The following is a 13,898-nucleotide window of genomic DNA, read 5'->3' as shown; positions in this document are numbered from 1 at the left end:
AACAGTTCAATAATTTTCTTATTTCTTCTTTTAGACAAAATCCAAAAGATATTCACACCCTGGCACAGCTTATTTCTGCTTACTCACTTGTAGATCCAGAGAAAGCCAAAGCGTATCCTTTTGATTGTTATTCCTTACAGCTCCTTAGTAGCACAATAGATCTCTTCTAATATCTGTGTTTTGACCAGAGCTTTTTCAGTTGTAAACTGCAACTAACAAATCCTCCTTTTAACTAGTAAAACCAAAAAATGAGAATTTATTGATCAGTGTGATTGAAAAATGCGGCGATAGATCCAACTTAGGGTTCAGTTTCATCCAGAAGCAAAAATGAAGTCAGAAGGGTATAGCCTCTTTTCCTCCAGGTTCAAGTTCAGTAGCAAGGAAAAGAAAAAGCATATTTTATGTGCTTATCTCAAATAGTTACTTGATAAGCGAATTCGGTGGCCTTATTGAGCTTCGATCATACGTGCTGCTCTAATCAGAGTGTGTTCCCAAAACTGAGGTGGGTTGGTGGATGCTAAGCAGTCACAAGTCATCAGCTTGATAGTTGTTTTGGAATGGAGTTTGTATTAAGCCACCACCTTGCTCCACATCACTGCGTTAAGGAGTAGAGAATTAGATTATGACTCCTCATGTTCTCCTTTCAGAATACTGTATGTACTATATAATTGATATGACTTGTAATTGTTATTGTATAGAAGATTTAGGAACATTTTTTGCTTTTGTTGAAGGTCATCAAGAAAAGACAGTCTTCCAGTGTCAATAGATACATTGGCAAACATATATATCTATATAAATGTGTGTGTTTGTGTATATTAAGTTCCTGAACTCCTGTTCTATCACAGTCTTAGTAAACATTTGCCATCGTCAGATAGTATGTCTCTAAAAGTAGATGTTGAGGCTCTTGAAAATTCTCCTGGTGCTACGTACATTCGGAAGAAGGGTGGAAAAGTTACTGGAGATAGTCAACCAAAGGAACAAGGGTAATATTTTTCATTGTAACGTTCTCTAATGCTGATTTTAAATTAGACAAGGAATAAAAAATACATTCTCATAGAAATTTCATGTGAATAAAGTTCTAGTTCTTTTTGTTCCTTTTCCATTTCTTTCACTGTGCCCAGCTCTTTGTCCTTATTTCCTTCCCTTTTCCCTCAGCCCAAAATTAACCTCTGGTATTAATTTAATCTGTTATTCCAGAAGTTTTTCTTTGTGTTTACACACACAGGTGGTTTACGAATATTTTCTTTAAATTGGCTTTTTTTTTTGTTTGTTTGTTTTTTTTTTTTTTTTTTTGTTTGTTTGTTGAGACAGAGTCTTGCTGTGTCTCCCAGGCTGGAGTACAGTGGCACAATCTTGGGTCAGTGCAGCCTCCGCCTCCCAGGTTCAAGCAGTTCTGCCTCAGCCTCCCGAGTAGCTGGGACTACAGGCTAATTTTTGTACATTTAGTAGAGACAGGGTTTCACCCTGTTGGCCAGGTTGGTCTTGAACTCCTGACCTCAAGTGATCCGCCTACCTCGGCCTCCCAAAGTGCTGGGCACCGCGCCCGGTTATTTTTTACAGAAGGAGGATTGTATTGTACTTAGTGTTTCCCAACTTGCTTTTATTTAATGAGTTTTAGAGATCTTTCCACATACTAAAATGTGGACCTATTTCATCCTTTTTATGCATATCCATAGGCTGGATGTGCCTTCCTTTACCTATAAGTTATTGTTGTACATTTAGTACATCATTTAGTATATGATTTCTTTTGCTGATTTGAAGAAAAGGTTAGTAGGCTTCATCTACTTACAAGAAGTCAGATTTTGACTCTTGTTTCTTCCCTTGTCATCTTAAAGATATAGTTAGCAGAGACCTACAGTAAAATGTTTTAAGATTTTACTTTGGACTCAGAATGAATAGAGCATGGAAAAGATAAAACATTTCCTTAGCTTTGTGACTTTCACAAGTTTTTACTACTTTCTCCTTTTTTGAATGCCTTTTGAAATCTAAATTTTTCCCTAACTTAAAAAAAACTCAGCAACAATGACTGATTTCTTTCTAACAAACTCTGCATTTCATAAAAAGCATTGTCGTTCTCATAACAACTTCCAAAACTTTTAATAAGGAATTGGAGTCTCAAAGAGGTTACATTGTTCCAAATTCCATTTCATCCTACAATTATAAATTCAGTCTGGGTTCTTAAATGGATTTTCAATTAAGTATGTTTACTATTTTTTTTTTCTTCACCAAACAGGGTTGAATAACTACTAAAAACACGCAGTTTCTTCTTTAGCCTGGCATAGTAGCACTTGACTCTAGTTCCAGTTACTGGGAGGCTGAGGCGGGATGATTGCCTGAGCCCAGGAGTTTGAGGCTCCAGTGAGCAGTGATTGCATCACTGCACCCCAACCTGAGTGACAGAGCAAGACCCCCCATCTCTAAAAATAATAAGTTTTTTAAAAGTTTTTAAAAAATAATCTCTGTTTCTTTTGTTTGTTCATTTGTTTTCTCTTTTGAGACAGAGTTTTGCTCTGTTGCCCAGGCTGGAGTGCAGTGACGCAATCTTGGCTCACTGCAACCTCCGCCTCCTGGGTTCAAGCAATTCTCCTGCCTCAGCCTCCTGAGTAGCTGGGACTACAGGTGCCCGCCATCACGTCTGGCTAATTTTTGTATTTTTAGTAGAGACAGGGTTTCAATATGTCAGTCAGGCTGGTCTTGAACTCCTGACCTCAGGTGATCTACCCATCTCGGCCTCCCAAAGTGCTGAGATTACAGGCGTGAGCCACCGAGCCTGGCTTCTTTCTCTTTTTTCTTAGACAATCATTAAGATATACATTGACTTTTTAAGCTTTTAAGTTTCAGCACAGTATTTTCATTAGGCATTATTAATGCTCTTTATTTTATCTTATTAAAAATTAGTATTTTGTTATACTAACTTTTGGATGCAAAGGTTTAGTTTCTTTTAACAATACACTATGTGATAGGTTTATGCTAGGTGTTGACCAGAAAATAAATCATGGTACTTGCTCTCAAAAGAACTTGAGCCCTGACGTGGTGGCTCATGCCTATAATCCCAGCACTTTGGGAGGACAAGGCAGGCGGACTACTTGAGGTCAGGAGTTCGAAACCAGTCTGGACAACATGGTGAAACCCCCATCTCTACTAAAAATACAAAAATTAGCCGGGCATAGTGACACATGTCTGTATTCCCAGCTATTTGGGAGGCTGAGGCAGGAGAATCACTTGAACCCAGGAGGTGGAGGTTGCAGTGAGCCAAAATCGCACCACTGCACTCCAGCCTTGGTGACAGAGTGAGATTCTGTCTAAAAAAAAAAGGAACTTGAGTCTAGCAGAAGGAAATATATTTAAACAGTAATTGCAATAAAGATTGCACCTGTTGTGATTGTACAGGGCATAGAGGAGTACATCGGAGGGAATAGTCACTTCTTCCTGAGGACAGTGGGAAGTTAGGAAAGGCTTCATGGAGAAGATGATTGTGTTGACTCTGAGGAAGATGAGGACGAGGTAGGCAAAGGGTGAACTAAGGCAGAGAAATAAGAAATAGCAGAGAACCCTTGGGAAATTTTAGTATGGCTGTGGAGTATAATTTGTAGGGAGACAATTTAGAATACTATTGCACACTCTGGGTAAGAGATGAAACACTCAAGTAAGATACAGTATGTTGCATTTCTTATTTGGGGTAACCTGAGAGAACTTTCACAATTGAACGACTTGTAGAATAGGAATTGTTGTCTCATCTTTTTAGTTCACTGTTTCATATTTCTTGAGTTATATCACATAAGAATATATAGAGAGATGTATTTTTATGTTTTTCTTTTCACTAGAGCTTTCAGAATGCTTTTTTTTTTGAGACGGAGTCTTGCTTCATCGCACAGGCTGGAGTGCAGTGGCGCAATCTCGCTCACTGCAACCTCTGCCTCCCTGGTTCAAGTGGTTCTCCTGCCTCAGCCTCCCGAGTAGCTGAGATTACAGGCACGCACTGCCACACCCAGCTAATTTTTGTATTTTTAGTAGAGATGGGGTTTCACTATGTTGTTCAGGCTGGTCTGGAACTCCTGACCTCAGGTGATCCACCTGCCTTGGCCTCCCAGAGTGCTGGGATTACAGACATAAGCCACTGTTCCCAGCCACTTTCAGAATGTTTGGCAATTATTTTGAAGTGTTAATTTTTATGCCCTTTTTAGTGCCTTTTTTGGTCAATGTACTTAATACAGATTTTACTTACTTAAAAAAATTAATAAACTCACAGGTTTAAAATACAAAAGATAAAAAAGTATAAGAGTAAGTAAAAAGTCTTCCAGCCGTGTCTACCCACCTCCCTCCCAGGGCCATAACCAATGTAACTTGTTTTGCATCTCCTTCCAGAGATAATCTTTGCATGTATCTAACCTACACATGTTCTTCTGGCAAAAAATTTATTCTGTAAAGTCTTGCCAAACAGAGAGTAACTAACCAAGGGATTGTAGATAGTCATGCTTGTGCAAATGACTTTTTACATAGACTTAATGTGTGCCACTGAAAAAATTTTTTCAGTGTAAACAGAATCTGTTTTCGAATTGTCACCTCTGTTTTCTAAACTACCTTCCAAAAATTATAGTATCTGAAGCTTAATTGACTTTAACCTGAATCAAATCTTAACTAGTTTGTTAGCTTTGGTGAACTAATACCAAGTCTTAAACCATGTTTATGGTAAGTGCCCAACTATTATAGAGCACTTACTTAATGCTCTATAAATATTTTATCACAAAGATGGTAATGATTTTTTTTTTCTCTTTGTAGACAGGGAGATTTGAAAAAGAAGAAAAAGAAAAAGAAGGGTAAGGCATTAAAAAAATCTTTATAAATTTTCTCCAAGATGAATGTTTGATTTTAGCCCTATATAGAAATATTTGGACATAAATATACTGCCCTCTCTTATATCTTTGAAAACTTTTTATCTTGACTATAGCTAACATTTAATTTTATTTTATTACTTTAAAGATTGCAATTCACTAGTTTGCCTAAATTCAAATTGTTGCTCCCTCTTTTACTCTGTGACTGTGGACAGGCTATTTAATATACCTGCCAGAGTTTTTCATATGTAAAATGGAATGTGATAGTATATATCTTGTAGTATTAAATCAGATACTACGTGTAAAGTTCTTAGAGTGGTGCCTGGCACAAAAGTAAGCCCTTAAACATTTTGATGTTTCTGCTACACATAACTACAAAATTCCATCAAACTAGCTTAAGAAAATTTACCGTTTATAAAGTTGGCAGTCTAGAGGAATGTTATCATCAAGGTTGGTTGACTCAGTGTTTTTACCTCTTTGTTCTGCTGTCCACAAAACAGAATCCCATTAGAGTCATATGATATATATTGGAAACAGTCAGGGCCACATACTTGTCATTTATATCCATCACAACAAAGAAGCCCTTTCCAGACTTGGCAAGTATTTCTCATTAATCTGATTGGGCCAAGTAGGTCAATGTCCAGCCTTGAATTATTAACCAGAGAAACAGTGTGCATTGATTGGCTTGGAATGTGGCTTTAATCTCTAGAAAAATTGGGTGGCATTACCGTGCTTGATTCTACCTAGTCAGATGTTATCCTTGGAGCCATCCAAGTTCCTGAGGTTTTGAGGAATCTGTGATATAAATCAGGTTATTTCTTGATTTTGCTCTCTGCCATCTTAGGATACAGGTTTCCCAAGGCTTAGCTAAGTTTATTATTACTCCTCCATCTGTTTTCTAGCTACCAAAATTTTATTGACAATATCTTTTCTTCTGTTCTTCCTTTAATGTGTTTTATTGCCATTTTAGTGGAGTTTGAGGAAGGTACACAAGCTAATGTTTGTATCCATTTCACTTTCTTTAACTGGAAGTCTTATTGGTTCTTTTGTCACAGTACTTGAAAATTGGCAAACATTTAATATTTGTTTTGTGCATTAGTAATACTGCAAGGAAACAGCTGATGACTGTAGATGGTAATAACCTAAAATTTTACTTTCTTTTCTATTTTTATAGTTTCCAGATGAATATTTTTTAAAATTTACAAGTGATATATGCTCATTCTAAAAACAAAGGTAGTTGATATCTATCATTATAGAATGGCATAAAGAGTGTAAAATTCCCTGCCCAAATTCATGCTCCTGGCTGGGCATGGTGGCTCACATCTGTAATCCCAGCACTTTGGGAGGCCAAGGTGGGTGGATCATTTGAGGTCAGGAGTTCGAGACCAGCCTGGCCAACCTGGTGAAACCCCATCTCTACTAAAAATACAAAAATTAGCTGAGCAGTACTCATGCGTGCCTGTAATCCCAGCTACTCGGGAGGCTGAGGCAGGAGAATCGCCTGAACCCGGGAGGCCAAGGTTGCAGTGAGTCGAGATCGCGCCACTGCACTCCAGCCTGGCGACAGAGTGAGACCCTGTCCCCGCCCCCAAAAAAAAGCATGCTCCCAGAGACAATTACTTAACTTTTTTATGTGTGTGTATATGTATATATAGAATCAAACATATATCATTAGGTGCTCAAAGTTTTCATAAAATTGTTTTGAACATAAAATAATTTGTTTTAATCTTCTACTTTAGACTGAATTGTGAAGAACATTTTTTCCAAATTAATAGATGCACTTCACTTTATTCATTTTTTATTTTATTTATTTATTTATTTATTTATTTTATTTTATTTTATTTTTTTTGAGACGGAGTCTCGCTCTGTCGCCCAGGCTGGAGTGCAGTGGCGCTATCTCGGCTCACTGCAAGCTCTGCCTCCCAGGTTCATGCCATTCTCCTGCCTCAGCCTCCCAAGTAGCTGGGACTGCAGGCACGCCCCCACCATGCCCAGCTAATTTTTTGTATTTTTAGTAGAGACGGGATTTCACCGTGTTAGCCAGGATGGTCTCGATCTCCTCACCTCGTGATCCGCCCGCCTCGGCCTCCCAAAGTGCCGGGATTGCAGGCATGAGCCACTGCGCCCGGCCTGCACTTCAGTTTTTAACCAATTGAATAGCTTGCTATAATGGGGCATATTATAATGTAATCATCTTCACTGATAGACATTTAAGTTATTTTGCCATCTTAAAGAATATCAGCCCACCCATACCTTGCCCTATCCATCTTTAAAAAAAAAAAGAAAAAGAGTATCACCGAGAATGTTCTGTTCTTAACTTTGTATCTCTTGGGTTTCTGCAGGATAGATTTCTAGAAGTCTATAAATTTCTAATGGTACTGCCAGATTAAATTGCTTTCCACAAAGGCTATATACCAGTATACACTTCCCCTAGTAAAGTGTTGGTGAGTGCTTCTCACCATTTCACCAACACTGGGTATTACTGCTTTTAGTATTTACAAGTCTGATAGAGTTTTTTACCCTTCTCATTTTTAATTAGTGAGGGTGAACATCTGTTCAGAAGATGAATGACTTTCCTTTCTCCTAGCCTACCTTAATTATAACTGAGTCCATTTTTCTTTGAGTGGTTTATATAGCAGGAATTCTTTCTATATTAAGCATTTTTTCCACTCTATTATATAGTTTGTATTTTAAATTTTTTCTTAGAAATATATTTTTTACTAAATGAAGATTTTAAAATTTTTGTATGGATGTATCTGTGAAGTCTTTTTCTTTATGGTCTCTGAATTTTTTTGTCATGCTGAGAAATAAGGCCTTTTCCCTTTTTGATAAAATTCAACACCCCTTCATGCAAAAAACTCTCAATAACTAGGTATTGATGGAATGTATCTCAAAATAATAAGAACTATGTATGACAAGCCCACAGCCAATATCATACTGAATGAGCAAAAGCTGGAAGCATTCCCTTTGAAAACTGGCACAAGACAAGGATGCCCTCTCTAACCACTCCTATTCAACATAATATTGGAAGTTCTGGCCAGGGCAATCAGGCAAGAGAAAGAAATAAAGGATATTCAAATAAAAAGGAAGTCAAGTTGTCTCTGTTTGCAGATGACATGATTGTATATTTAGAAAACCCCATCGTCTCATCGTCTCAGCCCAAAATCTCCTTAAGCTGATAAGCAACTTCAGCAAAGTCTCAGGACACAAAATCAATGTGCAAAAATCACAAGCATTCCTGTACACCAATAGTAGACAAGCAGAGAGCCAAATCATGAGTGAACTCCCGTTCACAATTGCTACAAAAGAATAAAATACCTAGGAATACAACTAACAAGGGATGTGAAGGACCTCTTCAAGGAGAACTACAAACCACTGCTCAAGGAAATAAGAGAGGACACAAACAAATGGAAGAACATTCCATGCTCATGGATGGGAAGAATCAATATCGTGAAAATGGCCATACTGCCCAAAGTAATTTGTAGATTCAATGCTATCTCCATCAAGCTGCCATTGACTTTCTTCACAGAATTAGAAAAAACTACTTTAAATTTCATATGGAAACAAAAAGGAACCCCTATGGCCAAAACGGTCCCAAGCAAAGAGAACAAAGCTGGAGGCATCACGCTACCTGACTTCAAACTATTACTACAAGGCTACAGTAACCAAAACAGCATGGTACTGGTACCAAAACAGGTATGTAGACCAATGGAACAAAATAGAGGCCTCAGAAATAACACCACACATCTACAACCATCTGATCTTTGACAAACGTGACAAAAGCAATGGGGAAAGGATTCTAGCCATATGCAGAAAACAAACTGGACCCCTTCCTTACAGCTTATACAAAAATTAACTCAAGATGGATTAAAAACTTAAACATAAGACCTAAAACCATAAAAACCCTAGAAGAAAACCTAGACAATACCATTCAGGACATACGCATGGGCAAGAACTTCATGACTAAAACACCAAAAGCAACGGCAACAAAAGCCAAAATTGACAAATGGGATCTAATTAAACTAAAGAGCTTCTGCACAGCAAAAGAAGCTATCATCAGAGTAAACAGGCAACCTACAGAATGGGAGAAAATTTTTGCAATCCATCTGACAAAGGGCTAATATCCAGAATCAACAAAGAACTTCAATAAATTTACAAGAAAAAACCCCATCAAAAAGTGGGTGAAGGATATGAACAGACACTTCTCAAAAGTGCCATTTATGTGGCCAAGAAACATGAAAAAAAGCTCATCATCACTGGTGATTAGAGAAATGCAAATCAAAACTACAGTGAAATACCATCTCATACCAGTTAGAATGGCGATCATTAAAAAGTCAGGAAACAACCGATGCTGGAGAGGATGTGGAGAAATAGGAACACTTTTACATTGTTGGTGGGAGTGTAAATTAGTTTAGCCATTGTGGAAGACAGTGTGGCAATTCCTCCAGGACCTAGAACCAGAAATACCATTTAACCCAGCAATCCCATTACTAGTTATATACCCAAAGGATTATAAATCATTCTGCTATAAAGACACATGCACACTTATGTTTATTGCAGCAGTATTCACATTAGCAAAGACTTGGAACCAACCCAAATGCCCATCAATGATAGAGTGGATAAAGAAAATGTGGCACATATACACCATGGAATACTATGCAGCCATAAAAAACGATGAGTTCATATCCTTTGCAGGGACATGGATGAAGCTGGAAACCATCATTCTCAGCAAACTAACACAGGAACAGAAAACCAAACACCACATGTTCTCACTCATAAGTGGGAGTTGAACAATGAGAACACATGGACACAGGGAGGGGAATATCACACACCAGGCCTGTTGGGAGGCGGTGGGAGGCTAGGGGAGGGATAGCATTAGGAGAAATACCTAATGTAGATGATGGGTTGATGGGTGCAGCAAACCACCATGGCACATGTATACCTATAACAAACCTGTACGTTCTGCACATGTATCCCAGAACTTAAAGTATAATAATTGTTTTAAAAAAGACCATTTTGCCTGCTAGATTATACAAACTAAACTTTCTCAGATAAATTCATTTCCATGTTAATGTTATTTATTCCCAGGCTTAGAGACATTGTTGAAACAAACTATCTTGAAAATATTATGACACATCTCTCATTTCTTTATAATCGTTATGCAGGAAAATTGCCTAAGAATTATGACCCAAAAGTTACCCCAGATCCAGAAAGATGGCTGCCAATGCGAGAACGTTCTTACTACCGGGGAAGAAAGAAGGGTAAAAAGAAGGATCAGATTGGAAAAGGGACCCAGGGAGCAACTGCAGGAGCTTCATCTGAACTGTAAGTTATTGCTCCACAATTGAGGGCACTTAGAACATACACTGTTTCTAGATTGACTCAAGGCTATTAGTGAGAATTTGTTAATATAAAGTATGAGAAATGTAGTGATGTATCTCTGATAAATGTTTATACTACACTTATGTAAATGAAAGAAAATATATTGCCTTTTTAGACTAGTTCTTCCTTTAGTTTTTACAATTCAGTCAAATAGTTTTAAGTATTTACAATATAATCAAATATATATTGTGAAATATATATAGTAAAAACTATTTGTATTATAAAAACTAAAGAAAAGTCTCAAAAGGCAACTAAATACACTGAGTCATTCAACTAAATAAATATCTAGATAAACAGATGTAAATAAATAATATGACTAGAAAGAAGTGTTAGAAATATTAATACGTTCTACATGGTGGATGATAGGTTATTTTAAAAAATTTTTCTGGCCGTGTGCAGTAGCTCACGCCTGTAATCTCAGCACTTTGGGAGGCCAAGGCAGGCAGATCACTTGAGGTTGCTAGTTCAAGAACAGCCTGGCCAATATGGTGAAACCCTGTCTCTACTAAAAATACAAAAATTAGCCGGGTGTGGTAGTGCGCACCTGTAATCCCAGCTACTCTCGAGGCTGAGGCAGGAGAATCACATGAACCCAGGAGTTGGAGGTTGCAGTGAGCTGAGATGGCACCACTGCACTCCAGCCTGGGCACCACTGCACTCTAGCCTGAGGGACAGAGCAAGACTCTGTCTCAAAAAAAAAAAAATTTTTTATTTTCTACGCTTTCTAAAACTTGGCATGTGTACCGTGTTTTACTTTTCTTCAATAAAAACAGTGAAAATGTTATTCAAAAGAAAAGTCGATAGGGTGTTGGGGAGCTTACCTTGAAAGAAGTAGAAAATGTGTGGGAGATTGTTAAGTGTGATAAGTAAAACCCATGTACATACATTTTTATACTCTTCCTTTGTTGAATATATGAGTGACCAAATATCTGATGATTTCAGGGATGCCAGTAAAACTGTGAGCAGCCCACCCACCTCCCCAAGACCTGGCAGTGCTGCAACAGTATCTGCCTCTACGAGTAACATCATACCCCCAAGACACCAGAAACCTGCAGGGGCTCCAGCAGCAAAAAAGAAACAGCAACAGAAAAAGAAGAAAGGTGGAAAAGGTGGCTGGTGATGAGAATATTCTTGTTGCAGGCTGTTTTTAAACTAGTGTCAGTGACACAAGGAATATAATAAAGGTAACACAGCAAGAAGCACAGAACTGCTCCCTCTGCATCTCCATATTTTCATAATTTCTTGTGTTTCAAATAGGGAAACATCTTCCTCAAAGTCTGCCTAGTGAGATATGGCCTACTGGTTGCCTCATAGCTTTGTACAGATTATGAGGACTGAAAATAATTGGGCATTTACCCATCTTGGTATCTGTTGTATCCTTTATCTGTGTGTGCTGATTCGATCTTTTTTCAGTTTCACATACCTTATCTAAGGTTTCCCAGGATTTAAACAGAAACTACTTCTATGATTTCAGCTGGAGTCTGAAGATACTTGTTTCTGTTCAAGTCCCACTTTAAATTATGTCTTAGTAGGCCTTAAGAGACTGAAAGTGGAATCTTCTGAGCATTCCTAAATATCTGCTTAGAAATATCATGTGATAAAGAGGGACCTTCTTAATACACTGATGTTCTTCACTAAATGGATGGCCACAAGAAAAATAAAGAAAATGTCTTAAATAATTTAACCATAAATTTTCTGTCATGTGATACTGGAATATGGGATACTTTTCATGTTTATATATATATATATGAACACGAAACATACATATATATATATATATGGCTCCTTTGTGCCCCATGTCATTTTCAGATTATGGTAACGTGCTGATACAGCACCATGAAAGAACTCAAGGAAAATATATCAATGTAAGAAGTTCACTCTTAGACCTAGTGTTCTGAGGTCAGATGGGTTTGGACTGTCTCAATCAGAAAGATTAATGACTGTTATCAAGAACATGAACACTGGCTTCCTACATAGAGAGGAAATCAGTATCTGAGTTGCATACCAGGCAGTATTAAAATCTAACAGGTCTGTTTGGCCCATTGATAGATACTCAAACGGTGTCTCCTCCTGGTTGTGGATTTTGACCATTGATTACCTTTCTCAATGTAATGAAGTATTTTACAGTCAATTTGTGGTGTAAATGTTGCTCTTGTCTTTCCTTGCTTACAAACTACTTTCACATTGAACAGCTGTGAGACAGATACATTGAGATGCCTGCCCTTGTTAGTATTCATTTTATGCTGCCCAAGGTATCATTTAATTTAGACTTACAAGTATTTCCTTGTGATTATATTACTCTGTCCTTGTTAATAAAGTGCTGCTGTGTTTGACTCTGAACATACTACCAAAACTTCTTCAAAGAGTTTTTTATAAAAGACTTTCCTCCTTTACAAGAAAGAAGTGGGGTGCTGCCTTTCCGTTTAGTAAAAGCAGAATCTGCAGTGGCATCTAAAAAGATCCTTTTTAAATACAAATGATGTACTGTGGCATAATCATTTTTTGAGCTCTACAGAGAACAGTGTTTTGGTAATAGTGGCAGATATTTATTCCTTCTGAATATATACCCCATTATAGGAATAACTGTTACTTATTCAGGATTCCATCATTGAAAATTTTGACCCAAGGCACAGCAGTGAAATTTACAGTTCGCAATTTAGTTGTCATTTTTAGTAGACAACTAAAAATGTCTTGACAGGCATTGGTATTATTGTATTGACAGGCATTGGTATTATTAGTCATTGCTAAGCAACTGAAACTTCAGTTCAAATAAGTTTTAATTGTCAAAGGAAGTATAAACATGTGAACTTTCTAGAAATATTTCCTCTTTTGGATAGGTCTTTAACCAGTTCATATATATACTTTGTCAAATATATGGATGTGTATGTGTACATTTATAAGAACCAGTATGGATACATCCATTCACTGTGGTACATTTTAAAATAAAATATTTTAGCAGTGAATATGGATTAAGGTGTTTTGGGTGTTGGCATTTTATGGAGGACTTCCTGGTTAGTATAACCAAGAATTTTCTTTTAAGCTGAGTATCAAAATTGTGTGTACTGTCCCTCTTAGCAAACCCATAAAACTAATCTAATGGGATTGAGAGAACCCAGTGTAAACTTACTGAAAATTCATCTTGGTGTGTGTATAAACAGAAGTAAACTTTTGAAAAAGTCATTAAGCATAGCAATTCCAATGCTATTGGGAACAGCCAACCTTAAAAATCATTGCATCACTCAAGCCTTCTGGAACCTGCCATTCATTGTTCCTTACAAGTCTATTTGAAACAGATACAATGAAGGAAGATAAGTTTATTACATTAAAAAATAATTGTAGCCAGGCACGATGGCTCGCACCTGTAATCCCAGCACTCTGGGAGGCCGAGGCAGGCAGGTCACCTCAGGTCAGAAGTTCGAGACCAGCCTGACCAACGTGGAGAAACCCCGTCTCTACTAAAAATACAAAATTAGCCGGGCATGGTGGCTCATGCCTGTAATCCCAGCTACGTGCGAGGCTGAGGCAAAAGAATCGCTTGAACCTGGGAGGTAGAGGTTGCAGTGAGCTGAGATCGCACCATTGTTGCCTGGGCAACAAGAGTGAAACTCCGTCTCAAAAAATAATAATTGTGCTGGAGGGCTGCGGTGGCTCATGCCTGTAATCCCAGCACTTTGGGAGGCCCAA

The 13,898-nt window shown here is 37.7% G+C and overlaps 1 protein-coding gene across 1 annotated transcript in view; it reads left to right on the top strand.

Annotated features, from left to right (window-relative positions):
* SRP72 (signal recognition particle 72) overlaps nt 1-12,567 on the top strand; it is a 36,619-nt gene extending 24,052 nt beyond the window's left edge. Inside the window, exons 15-19 of the mRNA XM_030818894.1 lie at nt 35-112; nt 846-983; nt 4,780-4,817; nt 9,998-10,157; nt 11,157-12,567. Of these exons, the coding sequence (XP_030674754.1) occupies nt 35-112; nt 846-983; nt 4,780-4,817; nt 9,998-10,157; nt 11,157-11,334 (592 nt within the window). The 3' untranslated portion in view covers nt 11,335-12,567. The remainder of the gene's footprint in view (nt 1-34; nt 113-845; nt 984-4,779; nt 4,818-9,997; nt 10,158-11,156) is intronic.
* The last annotated feature ends 1,331 nt before the right edge of the window (nt 12,568-13,898 follow it).

This window comes from Nomascus leucogenys, chromosome 9 (assembly GCF_006542625.1).
Source record: "Nomascus leucogenys isolate Asia chromosome 9, Asia_NLE_v1, whole genome shotgun sequence".
NCBI classification, from domain to species: domain Eukaryota; kingdom Metazoa; phylum Chordata; class Mammalia; order Primates; family Hylobatidae; genus Nomascus; species Nomascus leucogenys.
This window is presented reverse-complemented; position numbering and strand designations above follow the sequence as displayed.